The sequence below is a fragment of the Dasypus novemcinctus genome, chromosome 15 (genome assembly GCF_030445035.2).
Source record: "Dasypus novemcinctus isolate mDasNov1 chromosome 15, mDasNov1.1.hap2, whole genome shotgun sequence".
Taxonomy (NCBI): domain Eukaryota; kingdom Metazoa; phylum Chordata; class Mammalia; order Cingulata; family Dasypodidae; genus Dasypus; species Dasypus novemcinctus.
In genome coordinates this window covers 60,613,404-60,630,323 of record NC_080687.1, presented here as the reverse complement: position 1 = coordinate 60,630,323, position 16,920 = coordinate 60,613,404, and the positions used below count along the sequence as shown (strand labels likewise).

At 34.3% G+C, this 16,920-nt stretch overlaps 1 protein-coding gene across 30 annotated transcripts in view; it reads right to left on the bottom strand.

Moving 5' to 3' along the window:
• MYCBP2 (MYC binding protein 2) overlaps window positions 1-16,920 on the bottom strand; it is a 263,861-nt gene that overhangs the window by 11,458 nt on the left and 235,483 nt on the right. For all 30 annotated transcript variants that reach the window (XM_058276528.1, XM_058276529.2, XM_058276532.2 and 27 more), the window contains 9 exons: window positions 11,428-11,508; window positions 9,967-10,233; window positions 9,152-9,435; window positions 7,372-7,468; window positions 5,508-5,627; window positions 3,798-3,899; window positions 2,864-2,992; window positions 2,331-2,463; window positions 585-688 (listed from right to left, as the gene is read on the bottom strand). In XM_058276528.1, coding sequence (XP_058132511.1) covers window positions 585-688; window positions 2,331-2,463; window positions 2,864-2,992; window positions 3,798-3,899; window positions 5,508-5,627; window positions 7,372-7,468; window positions 9,152-9,435; window positions 9,967-10,233; window positions 11,428-11,508 — 1,317 coding nt within the window. The remainder of the gene's footprint in view (window positions 1-584; window positions 689-2,330; window positions 2,464-2,863; window positions 2,993-3,797; window positions 3,900-5,507; window positions 5,628-7,371; window positions 7,469-9,151; window positions 9,436-9,966; window positions 10,234-11,427; window positions 11,509-16,920) is intronic.

Here is a 16,920-nt window from a genome sequence, read left to right as displayed (position 1 = left end):
CCAAAATATGAAAAAAAAAATCGAAGCCACATATTATTTTTAAATGGGGATCTAGTTCATATTCCCCCCACCTTTTTTTTTTTTTTTAAGAAATGTAAGTCTGGTAGAAACTCTCCTATGAAGAATTAATTGGTTGGACAAAAGACTGGGAGTAGAAAGAAGAGTTAGGAAGAAGCTATTGAACTTATCTATGAATAAAGATGAGGCTCTGAACCAAGGCAAGGAATCTTCAAAAAGAGGACATGTATGAAACATAAATGCATGAATTATGAGTTAAGAAGTATGTATATAGGTGTGTGAGGTAGATCCACCAGTAGCAGACATTTAAGTGAGGACTAGTCCATTTGTGATTTTCAAGGAAGTGTTTTCAAGGAGACTGGGAAGGAAATGGGGAAAGCAGGACTTGAGAAGGAAGACTATCAAGAGTATCTCCTCAGGCTTGAATTAATGTAATAACCATGTGGGAAAAACAAAACAAAACAGGAGTAATGTTCACCTATAATACTTACATGAAGTAAAAGTCTCATGGTGAAATGTATGTGATTCCTTACTGGGATGGCCTGATGGTCTAATCATATACTTACCTGGCAATCTGCATCAGAACAAACGCTGCCAACAGCAGATAACTCTGTTCCACTCCTGGAACCACAGAACCGGCATGCTTCTGAGCTACTTGTGGTTGGTTTGCCTAGGTTCAAGCAGCAAAAGAAAAATCCATTTTAAGGATATGTTTTCTAAATATTTTAATACAAATAATTTAAAAAATAACCAAGCAAACCAGGTGTGTATCAGTTGTCATTACTGGCAAATCAGCTGGAAAGTTTTATAGCTGAAGTTGCCCTAATTGCAAAGTAAATAATCACAAAATGGAGAGATAAGGAACTGAAGATCTATCTCAAGTCAAATAAATTCTTCATTGACTGATTTACTTGTAAGTTTTTATTAAAAAGAAACAAACTAGACGTCTACTCAAGATGGCAGACTGAGCAGTTGTGGCAAGCCCCCCACTGCAAATGCACAATGCAGATAAAATGTAACAATAAAAAATTAAATAAAAATACACAGAAGAAAGGGAAATCTTTAAGTATCTTGACACAATAGCAAAATTACAAGGCATGGGAGAAAAACCTATCATAAGAGATTAAGAAACTTGAAAAACAGAAAAATTCCCACCCAAGGATCAAACAAAAATAAAGCAATTTGAAAAGGAATTTAAATATGTTTGAAATATTTAGAGAAAGAATGAATAGACTCCATAAAACAAGAATAGAACAACAGGAAAAAGGACAGGGAGATTTGAAAATTACAAATCAACTTGTTTTAAAACAGATTCAAAAATTTTAAATAAAAAATTAATTTATTGGGTTCAGCAGTATTTATAGAATATTATTGAAAGTTTTTCAAAAAGGACGGTTTATATCATGAACACAAGGACTGCTCAACATTAGAACACTTATTAATACAATAGACTGCATTGAAAGATCAAAAGAGAAAAACAATCAACTATGTAACTAATTCACTATACATTTAAGTTAAATTTATTCAGGTTTGCACCTAACTCCAACATCAGAAGTTTGTAGCAGTCAGACAAGAGGCAGACTGCAGATGGGTTGAAAATTTAGAATTTGGAAGACAATGTAACTTTAAGCTAAGAATATACCACACTCATTCTGGAAAAAAGTAAACTGAAAAGTAGTATGTTTGGAAGATAGAAGTACATTAAATATTCCTGAATTATTTTTTGTTTAAAGGAATGTCTATTCAACTTTGTTAATTATTTTATTTATTACTACCAATGGGAAAAGAACTATCGGAAATATTGAGAAGCACTAGTCTACCAAAACCTCTGAGAATATCATAAAATCATATAACCTCATAGCAAGAAAAGATCTTAGTGATCATCTAGGGTAGCAATGCTTATTATGAGGCTACAGCTAACAACTAGGAAGAAATATCAACAGAAGTGTATCTTATCTTGGAGTACCCTTTAGTGAGCAATGCTTACTTATGGGAATACCTAATACTTCTGAAGGTTACCAGAGAGGTATGTATCTGGACATCTCAGTATAGATGAGGACACTCAGAGAGGTTAAATGAATTGCCAAAGATCACACAGCTCATTAATGGCAAAGCAGATTTCCTGACTTTTAGTCTAATGCCCTTTCTTCTCTACAACAATGCCTGTCTCTAGTAAATATAATAATACAGACAGTGATCAATAATGTCCTAATTAGACATAAGAATATCCCTCAAAGTAATTCACATTAAATGGATTAACATCTAGTTTAAAACAGTAAGTAGGCTTGACTTAATCTTTAATCCTCTTTTACCTGTATGTTCTCGGAATTCCACCATTGCCTTCATTGTTTTAGAATCTGCCAGTGCCATCAACCAGAACAATTTGGTTCTACCACAACCTTCATGAAGGTCAACCTTTATTGCTTCTTCTTCTTCTTTGAAGACCTATTGTTTCATTAAAGAAAAGGGAAAAAAAAATTTGCCATTCTGGAAGAGGAAGTATGACATTTAATTATCCAATAATGATAATGATAATGATAATAACAATAACAATAGTGGCTTTCATTTACGAAGCACTCTTAGGTAGTTCCCAAATGTCTACTTTTGTTCTTCACAACCGACATGTTTTTATAACTGAGGAAACTATATCTCAGAGAGGTTAAAGAACACATTCAATTTATTCAGTTGTTAAATGAGATGGCTAGGAACTGAACCCAGATTATTTGCCTCCAAAGTCCATTTTTCCCGCCACTACACCAAGCTTCCTTCTCACATTTATTTCAAAATACATTAAATATATTTATGTTCCAGAGACTGTTCAGGGTATAAGGACAGAAACTGTTACCTGTCTCTGATGAGTTTTGGTTCGACGATGAAGATGAAGGAATCTGTCACAATCAGTACATAAATTTCCACATATGTTGCATAAAATGATTGCTGCAGTTTCACCATCATCATGGTTATCACACATAGGCTAAAATAAGATATTTCCAAATATTACAATAGATTAAAAAGAAAGTCACAGAAATGCAGGCAAATTGAATGTAACTTAAGATATTTTGTTATTCTGAAGTATATTAACAATTTAGAAACCTAAGGTTAAAGAGAATTAGGGCAATTGTATTTAACTATAAAAATCCTTCAAAGACCCAAATTCAATGATTAGTACACTATCTGGTTTCGAAGATTAATATAATAAACATGTATACTTCACTTAGTGACTTAAATTTTTCCCCATTATATTCAAAAGTTACTGTACTCTATATGCTAAATGAACATATGAATCATTTTAAAAACTTGATTGTAAATAAGAAAAAGCTGAAAGGGCCCATATAAAGCCTGCCCTTTCAGTAAACCAAAGGATACCTAACAAATGTACTTTAAGTACATATGTGAATAAATGGTGTGGCATGTTGCCCCTCCTACTGCTTTATTTCCTTCCTACCAGAAGACTGATTAATTTTTAGTACAAAGCCTAGACATAGAATCAGAGTCTCACTAAAAACAAATTTTGATATGATGCAAATTGACTTGGAGAAGAAGGTGAAACTCTTTTAAGTAATTAAATTAAAGCCTGTAACATTCCTAAGGAACTGTGAAGGCACCCTAAGTGAAAAAGACTGGAGACAAACTGGGCCAATGTAACAAAATTTTACAATAGCTCCACTAATTGTGTATTTATCATAGCAGTTTTTTTTTTTTAAAAAGGTGGTCTAAATAAAAATGCCTCATGATAAAGCAATATAAGATAAGTGTTTATAAAAAAACTCTGATCTTACCATTTGCTTTTGCTGCCCATCCTTTCCCATCCATCTACCTGAGGAGAGACGATCCACATGGTCCTGATCAAGAACACACAGTGATGCGAGAGCAAGCCACAGCTGTTGAAATAAAAGGTTGTTAACACTGTTGAATTTTTAGGAAAGACTTAAAATAAAACACTGTCTGACATGTGATAATGGCTCTATAAATGTTGGCTGAATTTGAAAATATTTAGGACCTCGTGGCACTCTATTTTTCCTGATGTGGTAGCAGGTACACATGCTCATTCCCATATGGGCTGTGCGCATGGCAGACACTCAAATATTTACTGAATAAATGACTGTTTCTATGAGGAACCCTACTGTTTTCTACCTGAAATAAGAACTTACCCTTTATGTAAATGACATATCAACAAATAAATTACTATATATTTATTTAATATATACTGTAATAATGACTTCTACATATTTTTCCATACCCAGCATCATCTGTCTAAGGCAATAAATTCCAAGGAAGATAGTATAATAGCTGTCTGTTTAATTTTGCATAGTCTTACGAGTAGTTGGGTACATATTAAATTCTTCTAAATCATAACATTTCCTCTGTATGCCTCAAAGTGCCTAACACTATGCTTGGTTCACTGTCAAAAAGAAATAAATGCCCAATAAAATTCAGAAAATTGCACTGAAAAAATAGTTTAAAGTTTTCTGAGGCTTAAAGGGTATGCTTAACTTGTATGCAGAATGACATATTCCTTCCTTCTTGACGACCAGAAAATTATTGAACTGGTTCAACTCTAAGAAGTGTGTATGGGTGTCACTGGATATGAAGAGTAAAGGAGAATAAATGAGGACGAAGAAACAGAAAAAGAAAAATAAGCAAAGTATGCAAAGAGAAAGGAGAGCATAGGATTTTTTTTCATAGAACAAAAGAAAAGAATGCATGCATGGTGTCAAAATCAGCTGCTTCAGGTGTCACGCTCCCTTGAAACACAGCATAAATTGCCTTTTTCTTTCTCAGGGAAATACAATTTATTTTCTTCTTCAGATTTCTGAAGATAAACTCAGATATTCTGAGAATATCAGTGTTCACTTTTTCCTAATGCTGTCACACTGCCCTGCTTCAAGGAAATCTCAAATCTCTTTTGGAAACATATGGAAATGAAATTTGGTATGTTAATAGTTACTACAGATATTTCATCTAAAGAATACAACCCCATTTCTTAAGAGATTCCATTCCATTTCACCCTGGGAACACACTTTATGCTTTTCAAAAGTAAAGCCCTTCAATCCAGAAAAAAGGCCACAGAGCTTACATTAGGAACAACTGGGCCATATAAAGAGGAGTAGGCAAGGACCTTGTTTTCCAAGAACCTCCAGCCCATCCAGCATCATGCTCACTCAGTTTAGTCTGAGTAAACCACAGTGAATGGATCATTGGAAAGACGATACACTCTCGCACAATGTAATTTAGATTTTGTTAACTAGTATATCTGTAGCTTCCAAAATAATAACAAAAATAAGTTATTATGTGCAGAACACATAACAGTGAATAATAATGACCACCATATTTAGTTCATAATTTTAAAAAGGTCTTCCCACTTTTTCAATAAGTATAATATTTGAGAAGAAAGAAATGCAGTTTAAGCTGACATTGTTTAAAGTCTGTTCAAAGCTATTAATGAAAAAGAAGATGCAATAAACAGACCAAATGAACCAAAAACCTACCCTAGTTGTTGCAATACATCTCACTGGAGACCTAAATTCTTCTTCCATCTTGGTCAAGGCAATGATGGTTTCTGCTATGGCATTTTTTGTCACTCGGGACCAAGCTTCTGACAGATGACCCTTTTGAACAGGATGGAATATTTTAAAAAGTAACGAGAAATGCATTACAAAGTCTGTAAATTCTATTCTTGCATAAACATCTCTCACTAAAAAGAAAGATTAGTTTGTAGTAAAACCATGACATTTTAGAAAAAAGGGCAGAGAGCTGTAATAAAAATCCTTTAAAACCCTGTGAAGGGAAGCGGACTTGGCCCAGTGGATAGGGCATCCATCTACCACATGGGAGGCCCGTGGTTCAAACCCTGGGCCTCCCTGACCCGTGTGGAGCTGGCCCACGCGCAGTGCTGATGTGCCCAAGGAGTGCCCTGCCACGCAGGAGTGTCCCCCATGTAGGGGAGCCCCACGCACAAGGAGTGCGCCCCGTAAGGAGAGCCGCCCAGCGCGAAAGAAAGTGCAGCCTGCTCAGGAATGGCGCCGCACACACGGAGAGCTGACACAACAAGATGACGCAACAAAAAGAAACACAGATTCCCATGCTGCTGACAACAACAGTAGCAGACAAAGAACAACACGCAGCAAATAGACACAGAGAACAGACAACTGGGGGGAGGAGGGAGAGAAATAAATAAAAATCTTTAAAAAAGAAACAACCCTGTGAAAAACTCAACTTCTAATCGCTATTTTGATGATTCAAGAGAAAAGTAAAGAGAAATTTAAGTTCTCAATACTATTTTTCCTGTAGAATTCAAGGCTATTTCCTCTTACATGGATAAAAACGTAACAGAAGTACTAAGGTGTCTGCTTGAGCAATTTTGGTTTTGAAACCTTGTTATTTAAAATTAAATTTATATAGCTGAACTAATTGGTTTAGGTGAGCATTTCTGGATACCAAGTATATAAGTGGTCTCAAATTGCAACTGTTTTTATTTGCTAACTTTATTTTTAATGACCATCAATGTTTAATTATATAACAGTACTTTACTAATATATAATTTAGTTGTTACTAAATTATATTTTCATCAAATAAACACACTGGGAAAGCCTATTTGCCATAAAGATTGACAAAATGCCCACGTTGTTGAGAAAAGTGATAGAATTCCACATTACCCCTAGAATATCCTCCCACTCTCATATCCACACACTATCAATCTTTTAAGGAGCAGTTCAAATTCCTTCTCCTCCATGCCTTCTGTTCATTCTAGCTCTCAAGGATATACATTTGACAGTATCTTGCCCTCCTTAGGCTGGACTCCTGGAAAACAAGGGAATATACACTAGCAGTATGGAGAAACTATTAAGAGCCAGACATCCTGAGAAGTACCTTCCTATCCTTCACACTCTCAGATTTCCCTATACACTAGTAGAGGACATTAATATAGGAAAAAAAAATGCTTTATAAACCATGAGTTTGGAAAAAACAAACAGACAAAAACAATAAAGAGAATTAAAAACTTTCACTTTAGGGATACTTTTTTTTCCCCTTTAAAAGCTTTTGGACTCAGGCTCTTTTTGAGTCTGAAAGACCATATTTTATTTTATTTTTAAAGTTTTAAAGTCTTGGAAGACATATGTAACGATTATTGAGTAAATTAATTGAAAGTCTGTAAAGAACATAGTTTACATAAAGGACTAATTTATCACTTAACTGAAAAGAAAAATGGCAAAGCAGTTAACAGACTTAAAAGTACCTTTAAGTAAAGCAAAACACAACCACTGTACTTCTCAAAAATTCGGTAGAATTAGATGCATGTTTTTAATTACTATTGTTCCTCACTGATATATGGTCAGGAGAATGGGAACTTACTGCTGCCATATCCTTAATAAGTTTAATAATGATCTCTGAGATCTGGGTAGGAGTTGAGCCCTTCATCCACCAATGACTTTCACCCCGTCGAATGTAACTACAAAGAAAAATTAGCAGGTATAAATCAGTCATTGATAGTTGTGACAAATGAGTAAGATGAAAACTCCTATTCCAGTGTGTAACATTTTATTTCTTAAGTTGTCGACTCAGAGCATTTTAAAAGAAAATTAATCAAAATATTACCCATCATCCATGTCTTCAATCCCAACAAAGCAACTATTCTGATTTGTGTTCTCTTTCAAATATTTGTTTACACGTATTTTTGGTTTCATCTTCTAACACCAAGCTACTCAAAGTGTAGAGCTTGGACGAGTTGACTGTCTACAAACTATTTGCTACCAGTCCACAAAGAGTTAAGGAGCTTGTGCCATCATGTAAATCAACATATTATATCACTGAACACATTACCGTTTAGTTCAGCTGATATTTTGTTTTCTAGAAAGACTAGATAAAGGAAGTGATGCCCTGACTGATATCATGGTACAATCTTCTTATTTTTTCTTGGCTCTTTGGGTAGCATTGTTCCAGATATTTACCTGGTAGTTTATTTAGAAACATTCACCTGTAATTTTCTTCCTTCTTATATACTGATGTTCTACCAATTTTATTTTTTTTTTAAACTTAATATATCCTGAGTATTTCTGTTTTCAGGAAATGCAGTGATATCATCTTCTTTTTAAGTAATAAATGATGTTTGGGGAAAAATCAAAATACATTTTCACAAATGTTTGAAATGTATTTTACAGAGTGATTGACCATACTTGTTTAAACATTCCTCTCATGATGAACATTAGGAAGCTTTAATTTTCTGTTACAATTCTAGAACATACTTGCATGTATCTCTTGGTGCACATGTTTGAACATTTTTGAGGGAAACAGTTCTAGAAGCACAACTGGTGAGTCAAAGGACAGGCATACTTTAAATATAGTGAGATATTATCAAAATAACATTCAAAAAAGGTTGTAGCAATTTATGTTAGATGAGAATTCCTATTTCCTTTTAATGCTGCCAAAGCATCAAAAGTATTTGCTATTGTTTTAATCTACATTTCTCTGAGGTGTCATTTCATTTATTTATGGACCTTTGTAATTCTTCTTCTTGAATCAACAGTTCTAGCAGTTGTTTTTCTTTTTCCCATTATTTATATTCATTCTTCTAATATTATGGCTATTAATTTATTTTCTGTTACACAGGTCTTAAATTTTCTTCCAAATCAGTTGCTTGTATTTTAAGACATTTTAATACTATCATCTCTCAATTCATTATTTTTACTTAGCCAAATCCGTGAATCTTTTCCTCTATGACTTTTGGGTTTTGTGTTTTAATGTCTTTCAAAATAGAAGATTACAAAAATATCCCTTCTGTAATTTGTTCTAGTAGTATGAAAACAAAGGAAGATTTAATTGATATTTTTATTATTTATATTATATATATTTATATTTAATTGACCTGAGGTTTGTATATGGTGTGAGGTAAGGGTCCATAATATTTTTACACCTGTATCCAAACATCCCAACATCATGTATTAAGACTTTTCTTTCTTCATTAATTGGAAATAACACCTTTATTATATACAATATTCCTTTTATATATATGGGTCAGTTATTCATGGACTCTGTTTGGTAAACAAATATGGATGAAATTGAAATCATGTCATAATTCGCCCAACAGGAATTCACTCTGTCCTATTTCAGCACCAAAACAGAGGGAATGACCTACCTGGAATTGAAAATCATTGGAAGGGTAACTGTTGTAACTCCTTTGCCCACAGTGGCACCAGCTGTTCCAGTGATTGTGGTTCCTTTGGCTTTTAGCTGCACAGTGAGTGCTTTGGCAATGCATCCTAGAAACATGTCCAAGATACCTAGCTTATTCCAATCTCCTTTCTCTGTTGAGTGTATGATATCACTGATATCTGCTGGGGGTAAGGATTTCACTCCTATGATGCTGGCCAGACGATTAGGGGTCACTTCAGGCAAAACTCGTCTTAGTAGAGAGGTCACCTGATAAGAAAAAGAAGGAAAAAGTTCCATTTGAAGATTGCTGTTTAAAATTTTTTTAAAAAAATGAGCCTAGCTGACATTCTGTGACTTTAAAAGTTTTGAGAAGGACAGGAATATGATTTAAACCCTACTTTTAAATTTCGGGAGTGGTAATTACCACTCTAGGGCAGCAAGAAAAAAAAATGCCTTTTTATTTGATCAGGACTAAAGGAGAAATTAACAAACATTAAAAAATCTGTACTAAATGGGAAGCAGATGTAGCTCAAGAGGTTCCTGTGCCTAAAAAAAAAAAAGAAAAGGAACAAACAAACAACAAGCAAACAAACAAAAAACCAACTCAGGTGAGCTGATGTGGCTTGGTGGCTGAGCATCTGCTTCTCATATGCGAGATCCCAGGTTGAATCCTGAGCCCCGGTACCTCAGGAAAAAAAATCTATACTTAAGACTCTTTGCTAGTTGAATTTTAACAGTGTTGAAACTATCATATTAAGTAACAAAATAAGCAAAATGGTAAGTGGTATGATCAGTCACCTGTCTCTGGACTCTAGGAGAGGCTGTATGAAGCAGTGAAAAGAGATCCTGAAGCAGAGTTAGCTGCTGAGCCAGATACTGCCGGCCCACATTAGAGCCACTCAAAGCTAAAACCATAGAGAGCAGCTCAAAGCAATAAGCATCAGAGGAGGCATCTTCATCATTTGGCTGAGAATTGGCGTTTTCTTTGCTTGATATGGCATGCTCCCATTCTTCACGGACTCTGGTGGCTTCCATGCGAATAGCCTGGACGATGTGAGCACAAACCTGTTTATAGGTGACATAAAGAAAATGTAAACATGTATTTGTAAGGCCTATCTACTACTGCTGGTAAAAACACAAGAATATAAGTTGATGCTCAATTTAATATTCTTCCTCTCAGTTAATTCTCCATCCTAACATTCTCTCAATTAAGGAAAAGTTAAGGGAATCATGATAAAAATCTGATTATTTACATCAACCATAATTTAGAAACTGATTATATACAATTTATCCATACCCTTTGCCTGTGGCTTAGCACATCAAATAAAATCAATTAACATATTTTATAATCTTAAAGGCACATTTTCTTTTTCACATTTTCACATTCCTATTCATAATGGGTTTGATGGCATTCATAATTTAACTGGCAGCAATTTTTCTCTTTTGGTGATATATTAAATAGCAGCATATTTTTTAATTGATAGCATCTAAGATTTGATGAAATGCTGTTATAAAGACAAAACACAATTAAATTCATGCTGCAATTTATTTTAAAAAAGATTTAATGGTATTGAAAGTTAAAACAATAAACTGATTTAAAAATCAACATTTTATTTGGTTTTGGGGGGACTTCTTTTATGTTATGTAAGTACCCTGTTATTTGTACACCTAGAGCTACCCCCCCTCCTACCCCTTTATAATTAAAAATATCAACACTGGTTTAGTTAAAGCTATAATTATTCAGCAAAAAAATTAAAAACAAAACAACAAAAACAGTGAAAGAAGGGAAACAGGAAATGCAAATCAATGAAACCTTCTATAGCTGTATTTAATGCCAAAAGAAAACAAACTACCTGAAAATAAGAATAACAAAAAGGAGCAAAGAAAAAAAGTTAACATAACAAAATCTTTAAACGGATGCAGGTATGCCAATATACTCATTTCTCTCTAGATAAAAGAAGACACATTCTGCAGGACGTATAAAAAAGCCAGGATAAAAAAGCGTCCATAGGGAAGTGGATGTAGCTCAAGCGGTTGAGCACCTGCTTCCCACATGGCAGGCCCTGGGTTTAGTCCCTGGTGCCTCCTAAAAACAAAAAAGCAAACAACAAGCAAACAAATGAAAAATCAACTCAGGGGAGCCGATGTGGATCAGTGGTTGAGCCCTGGTGTCCCATATACAAGGTCAGAGGTCCAATCCTGGCCCAGTCCCTTCAAAAAAAAATATTGACAAAGACAATGAAGTGGCAATTAACCAACCTGTTTTTGTAAGTTAGTCAGTTTACTCCTGCTGAATATAATTCCAACCATATGTTCTTTCAAGTCAGCATCTGATGTTGCCTTTATATATAAAAATGAAAACAATAAAGGGCTCATTAAATAAAATTTGTATTTCTGACATTTCATAATACCCTGAAAAATAATTACACAGATATTTCTATAAGGTAAATTTATTTTAAATTGAGACTATGATGCTAAGGTAAGGGACAAAGTTAAAGAAATTGATATTTATCAAAATAACTCTAAAAAGCACAAAATTTTAGAACTGAAGAAATCCAGAGGGGTCTACTATGTATTCATGGATTTTAAAAATTCTAGTCAATGTGAGTCAGTTTGATTGAATCTATTTTTAAATTTGGTACATTAGCTCACATCCTACATTCAGATGTTAGAAGAGAAACTCAAGAAAATAACATTTGATTAAAAGGAAATGGTCCTAATGAGACTCTCTGATGTTTACCTTAAATTAAGCTACTGTATCACCAAAGAACTGTTTCATAACAAAAATCAAAGTTGAAATGTTATAGTGCTTATTGTGTGTCACTCTTTTAAGTGACAGATATACATACAAACATACATATACATAGACATATATAACCTTATTTAATTTTCACAACAACCCCATGAAGAACCTCAAATGTTCTATTTTACAGGTAAGTAAACTGAGGCAGGCCACGTTTGTTTAAGAAATAAAAATGATTATTGGTTTCACTTTCTTTAGGACAGAGAGAGTCACAACGGAACAGTATTATTCCTACCCTAACAATGCAAAACAGTTGATAATTTACAAAATCCTAGCTTTTTGGATCCCTCTAATCAGAGAGGTGAGATCAGCAAGCAGGTGAACTGAATTTCAAGTTCATATAGTTGGAGACTTCAAAACTTCTCTTTTAGTACTTGTTAGAAAAAGTAAACACAAAAACTTAGTAAGGATCTTGAAGATTTGAACATTATCAACCAACCTGAAGTAATTGATATTTATAGAACTAAACACACAACAGTAGTAGCGCCCATACTGGTTTCAAGGCATTGGAACTGTCACTAAAATAACCTATATAATGGACCAGAATTCTAATCTTAAAATTTTTTAAAGAATTGAAAATATACAATGTATATTCTGTGATCACAATGGAATTAAAGTAGAAATTAATAACAGAAAGCTACCTGGAAAATTCTCAAATATTTGAAAATAAAACTAGACACTTCTAAATTACCCAAGGGGTTCAAGGAAGAAAACAAAGGGGAATTAGAAAATATTTTATTTTTTTAAGACATATTTAAAAAAAATATTTCTCTCCCCTCCTCCAGTTGTCTGCTCTCTGTGTCCATTTGCTGTGTGTTCTTCTGTGCCCGTTGGTATTCTTGCCAGTGGCACCTGGAATCTGTGTCTCGTTTTGTTGTGTCATCTTGCTGTGTCAGCTCTCCATGTGTGCAGTGCCATTCCTGGGCAGGCTGCACTTTTTTCCCGCTGGGCGGCTCTCCTTATGAGGTGCACTCCTTTTGCGTGGGGCTCCCCAATGCAGGGGACACACCTGCGTGGCATGGCACTCCTTGCTCTCATCAGCACTGTGTGTGGGCCAGCTCATCACACGGGTCAGGAGGCCCTGGATTTGAACCATGGACCTCCCATGTGGTAGGCGGATGCCATACTAATTGGCCAAATCTGCTTCCCAGAAAATATTTTAAAAAGAATGAAAAGGAAAGCACAACACACCAAAATTTATTGCCACTCAACTAAAAAGTTGCTTAGAAGAAAATTATGGCATTAAATATTAATATTAGAAAAGTGGAAAGATCTCAAATCTAAGATCTAAAGCTTTTACTTTAAGAAACAAAAAAAGCAAATCAAGCCCACAGCAAACAGATGGAAAAATACATGTAAAACCTGAAGTCATTAAAACAGAAAAAAATAAAGAAAATCAATGAAACCATAAGCTGGTTCTTTGATAAGAAATAAAATTGATAAACCTGTAGCCAGAATGTCAAGAAGAAGAAAAAAAGACACAAATTACCAAAATAATATATAACTGAAGATGTATCACTACAGATCCTATAGATATCAAAAAGACAATAAGGGTATATTATGAACAAGTCACACCAATAAATTTGGCAATTAACATGAAATTGACAAATTACCGCAAGTCAGAACTATCAAAGCTCAATGAAGAAGAAATAGATGACTGGAAGGTCTTATAGCTAGCTATTTAAATACTGAATATGTAGTGCAGAGCAAAATTTTTTTTTGCTACTTAATATATTAGATTATATATGAAATTTTTTAAAGAACTTTTTAATGTTCCTTTATCTTTTAAGTGAAGTTCCTTTATCTTTTAAGTAAATCTCTATTAGCTTATTTACGAATTTCTTTAAAAAACTTTTTAAAGTTCCTTTATCTTTTAAGCAAATATTAGCTTATTTATGATTTCTTCAAAGAACTTTTTAAAGTTCCTTTATCTTTTAAGTAAAAAATATGAACTGCATATAAGCTAATATCACGTATCCATTAAGATGACAAGCAACACATGGACTATTTTACTGAATAAGAGTAAGAAAATGAAGAAGAGAGATAGAATACCATTTTGATAAAAATTCTTAGGAAACTAGGAACAGTAGCAAATGTTCTCAATCTGATTAAAGACATTTACAAAAAGTCTAGAGCTAACAATACATTTAATGGTGAAAGACTGAGTTTATGGTCTGGAAAAAGGCAAAGACCATTTGCTCTCTCTACTTTTATTCACCATGCTATTAAAGGTTTTAATCAGTGCAATATTACAAAGAAAAAGGAACTTAAGGTATGATTGGAAAGAAGAAAAACTAATTTTCTTTGCAGACTACATGATTATGTATAAAGAAAAGCCCAAAGATTCTACAGAAAAACTTCTAGACTTTAAGTTCAAAGATTATAGGCTATAAATAAAATACAAAGGTTAATTATATTATTATATATTAGAAATGAACTGAAAAATGAAATAAAAATATTACTTATAAAAAGTATCAAAACATGAATTAGCAGTGATAGATTTAATAAAATGTGTATAAGACCTGTACACTAAATTATAAAACACTGCTGAGAAAAATAAATGGAGGAAATGGATGTGGCTCAAGCAGTTGAGCACCTGCTTCCCATATGGGGAGGTCCCAGGTTCAGTCCCCAGTGCCTCTTAGAAACAAAAATACAGGCAACAAGCAAACAAATGGAAAAACCAACTCAGGGGAGCTGATATGGCTCAGTGGTTGAGTGCTAGCTTCCCACAAACAAGGTATGGGGTTCAATCCCCAGACCCAGCAGTTCAAAAAAAAAGAGAGAGAGAGAAAGATCCCTGGATAAAAAGACTCAACGTTATTAAATTGTCAATTTTCCCTGAACTGATTTATCAACTTAATGCAATGCAGGTCAAAATTCCAGCAGGGTTGTTTTTTTTTTTGTTTTGTTTTGTTTTTAAAGAAACTACTGATAGGCTGTTTCTAACACTTACATGAAAAGCACAAGACCTAGAAATAGTCAAAACAACTTCAAACAGGAACAAAGTTGGAAGACTCAGATAACCTGATTTCAAGATTTCTTATAAAGCTACAGTAATACTGTCTGATGTAGGTGTAAGATTATACATTTAGGGAAGTGGATTTGGCTCAACTGATAGTATGTCTGCCTACCACATGGGAGGTTCAGGGTTCAAACCCAAGGCCTCCTGACTTGTGTGGTGAGCTGGCCCATGTGCAGTGCTGATGTGTGCAAGGAGTTCCATGCCATGCAGGGGTGTCCACTGTGTAGGGGAGCCCCATGTATAAGGAGTGCACCCTGTAAGGAGAACTGCCCTGTGCAAAAAAAGTGCATCCTGCCCAGGAGTGGCGCCACTGACAAGAATACAAGCAGACATAGAAGAATACACAGTGAATGGACATAGATAGCAGACAACTGGGGACAAGGGGAAGGGGAGAGAAATAAATAAAAAATAAATCTTTAAAAAAAATAAGAACATACATTTACATCAAGACAACAGAATAGACGGTCCAAAAATAGATCTATACATTTATGGTTTTGATTAATGATTATCGACTTACTATTAGTAAAAAATAGTGCTTTCAGCAGATAGTGCAGGAACAACTGGACATCCACACACAAATGAACCTCAACCCCTACCTCACACTGAATATAAAAATTAACTTAAAATGGATATAGTTCTAAGCCAAAGAACTAAACTTAACATTTCTGGAAGAAAACACAGGAGAAAATCTTTTTGAGCTTGGGTTCTAGAAAAGACACAAAAGTCATGAATCATTTAGGAAAAAAATAGATAAATTGGACTTAATCAAAATAAAAAACTTCTCTTTGAAAGATAAGCCACATAAGTAGGAGAATATATTTGCAAAACACATACTTCATGAAGAACCTGTATCCAAAATATTTGGAGAGCTCTTACAACTCAATAATCAAACAGCCCAATTAAAAAAAAAAATGGGTAAAAGATTTGAAAAGACTCTTCACCAAAAAAGTATATACATAGAAAACAAGCACATGAAAATTTGCTTAATATAACTGAATTATTAGAGAAATGCACATTAAAACTACAAAGAGATAATAGTACACACCTACTAAAATGGTTAAAATAAAAAAGACTGACAATACCAAGTTCTGTTGAGGATATAAAACAAATGGAAATCTCATAATGTAGAATGGGTCATTCAGTTTGGAAACAGATGGACAGTTTTTTATAAAGTTAAACATTCACACAGCCATCTCACTCACAGGTATTTACCCAAGAGAAACGAAAACATATGCACACAAAGATCTGAATACAAATGTTCATAGCAGCTTTATTAATATTAATAATAGACAAATAGTGGAGACAACCCAAATATTCACCAAAAAGTGAAAGGATAAAACAAATTATAGTATATCTACATAATGGAATACTTTACAGCAACAAGAAGGAACAAACTACTGACATATGCAACATGGATGGATCGCAAGAGCATTACACTTAGATAGTACACTAAGTAAATGAAACAGGAGCAAAGGCAACATTCCAAAGTTCCATTGGGAAAAGTCAACAATACAGAGGCAGAAAATAGTTCAGTGGTTGCCAGGGTTGAGGTGTGATATGGAGAAATTAGCTGCAAAGGGCATGAGGGAATTGTTTTAAAACTTGATTATGGGGAAGTGGATGTGGCTCAAGCAATTGATCTCCCACCTACCACATGGGAAGTCCTGGGTTCAGTTCCCGGTGCCTCCTAAAGAAGACAAGCAAGACAGCAAGCTGATGTGATGGGCATGGCAAGCTGATGCAAGAGAAGATACAAGGAGGAAAACATAATGAGACACAACAAAGCAGGGAGTGGAGGCAGCTCAAGTGATTAGGCACCTCCCTACCACAGTGGAGGTCCTGGGTTTGTTTCCCAGTGCCTCCTAAAAAGAAGAACAGCACACAACAAACAGACACAGCAAATGCAAACAACAAGGGGGCGGGG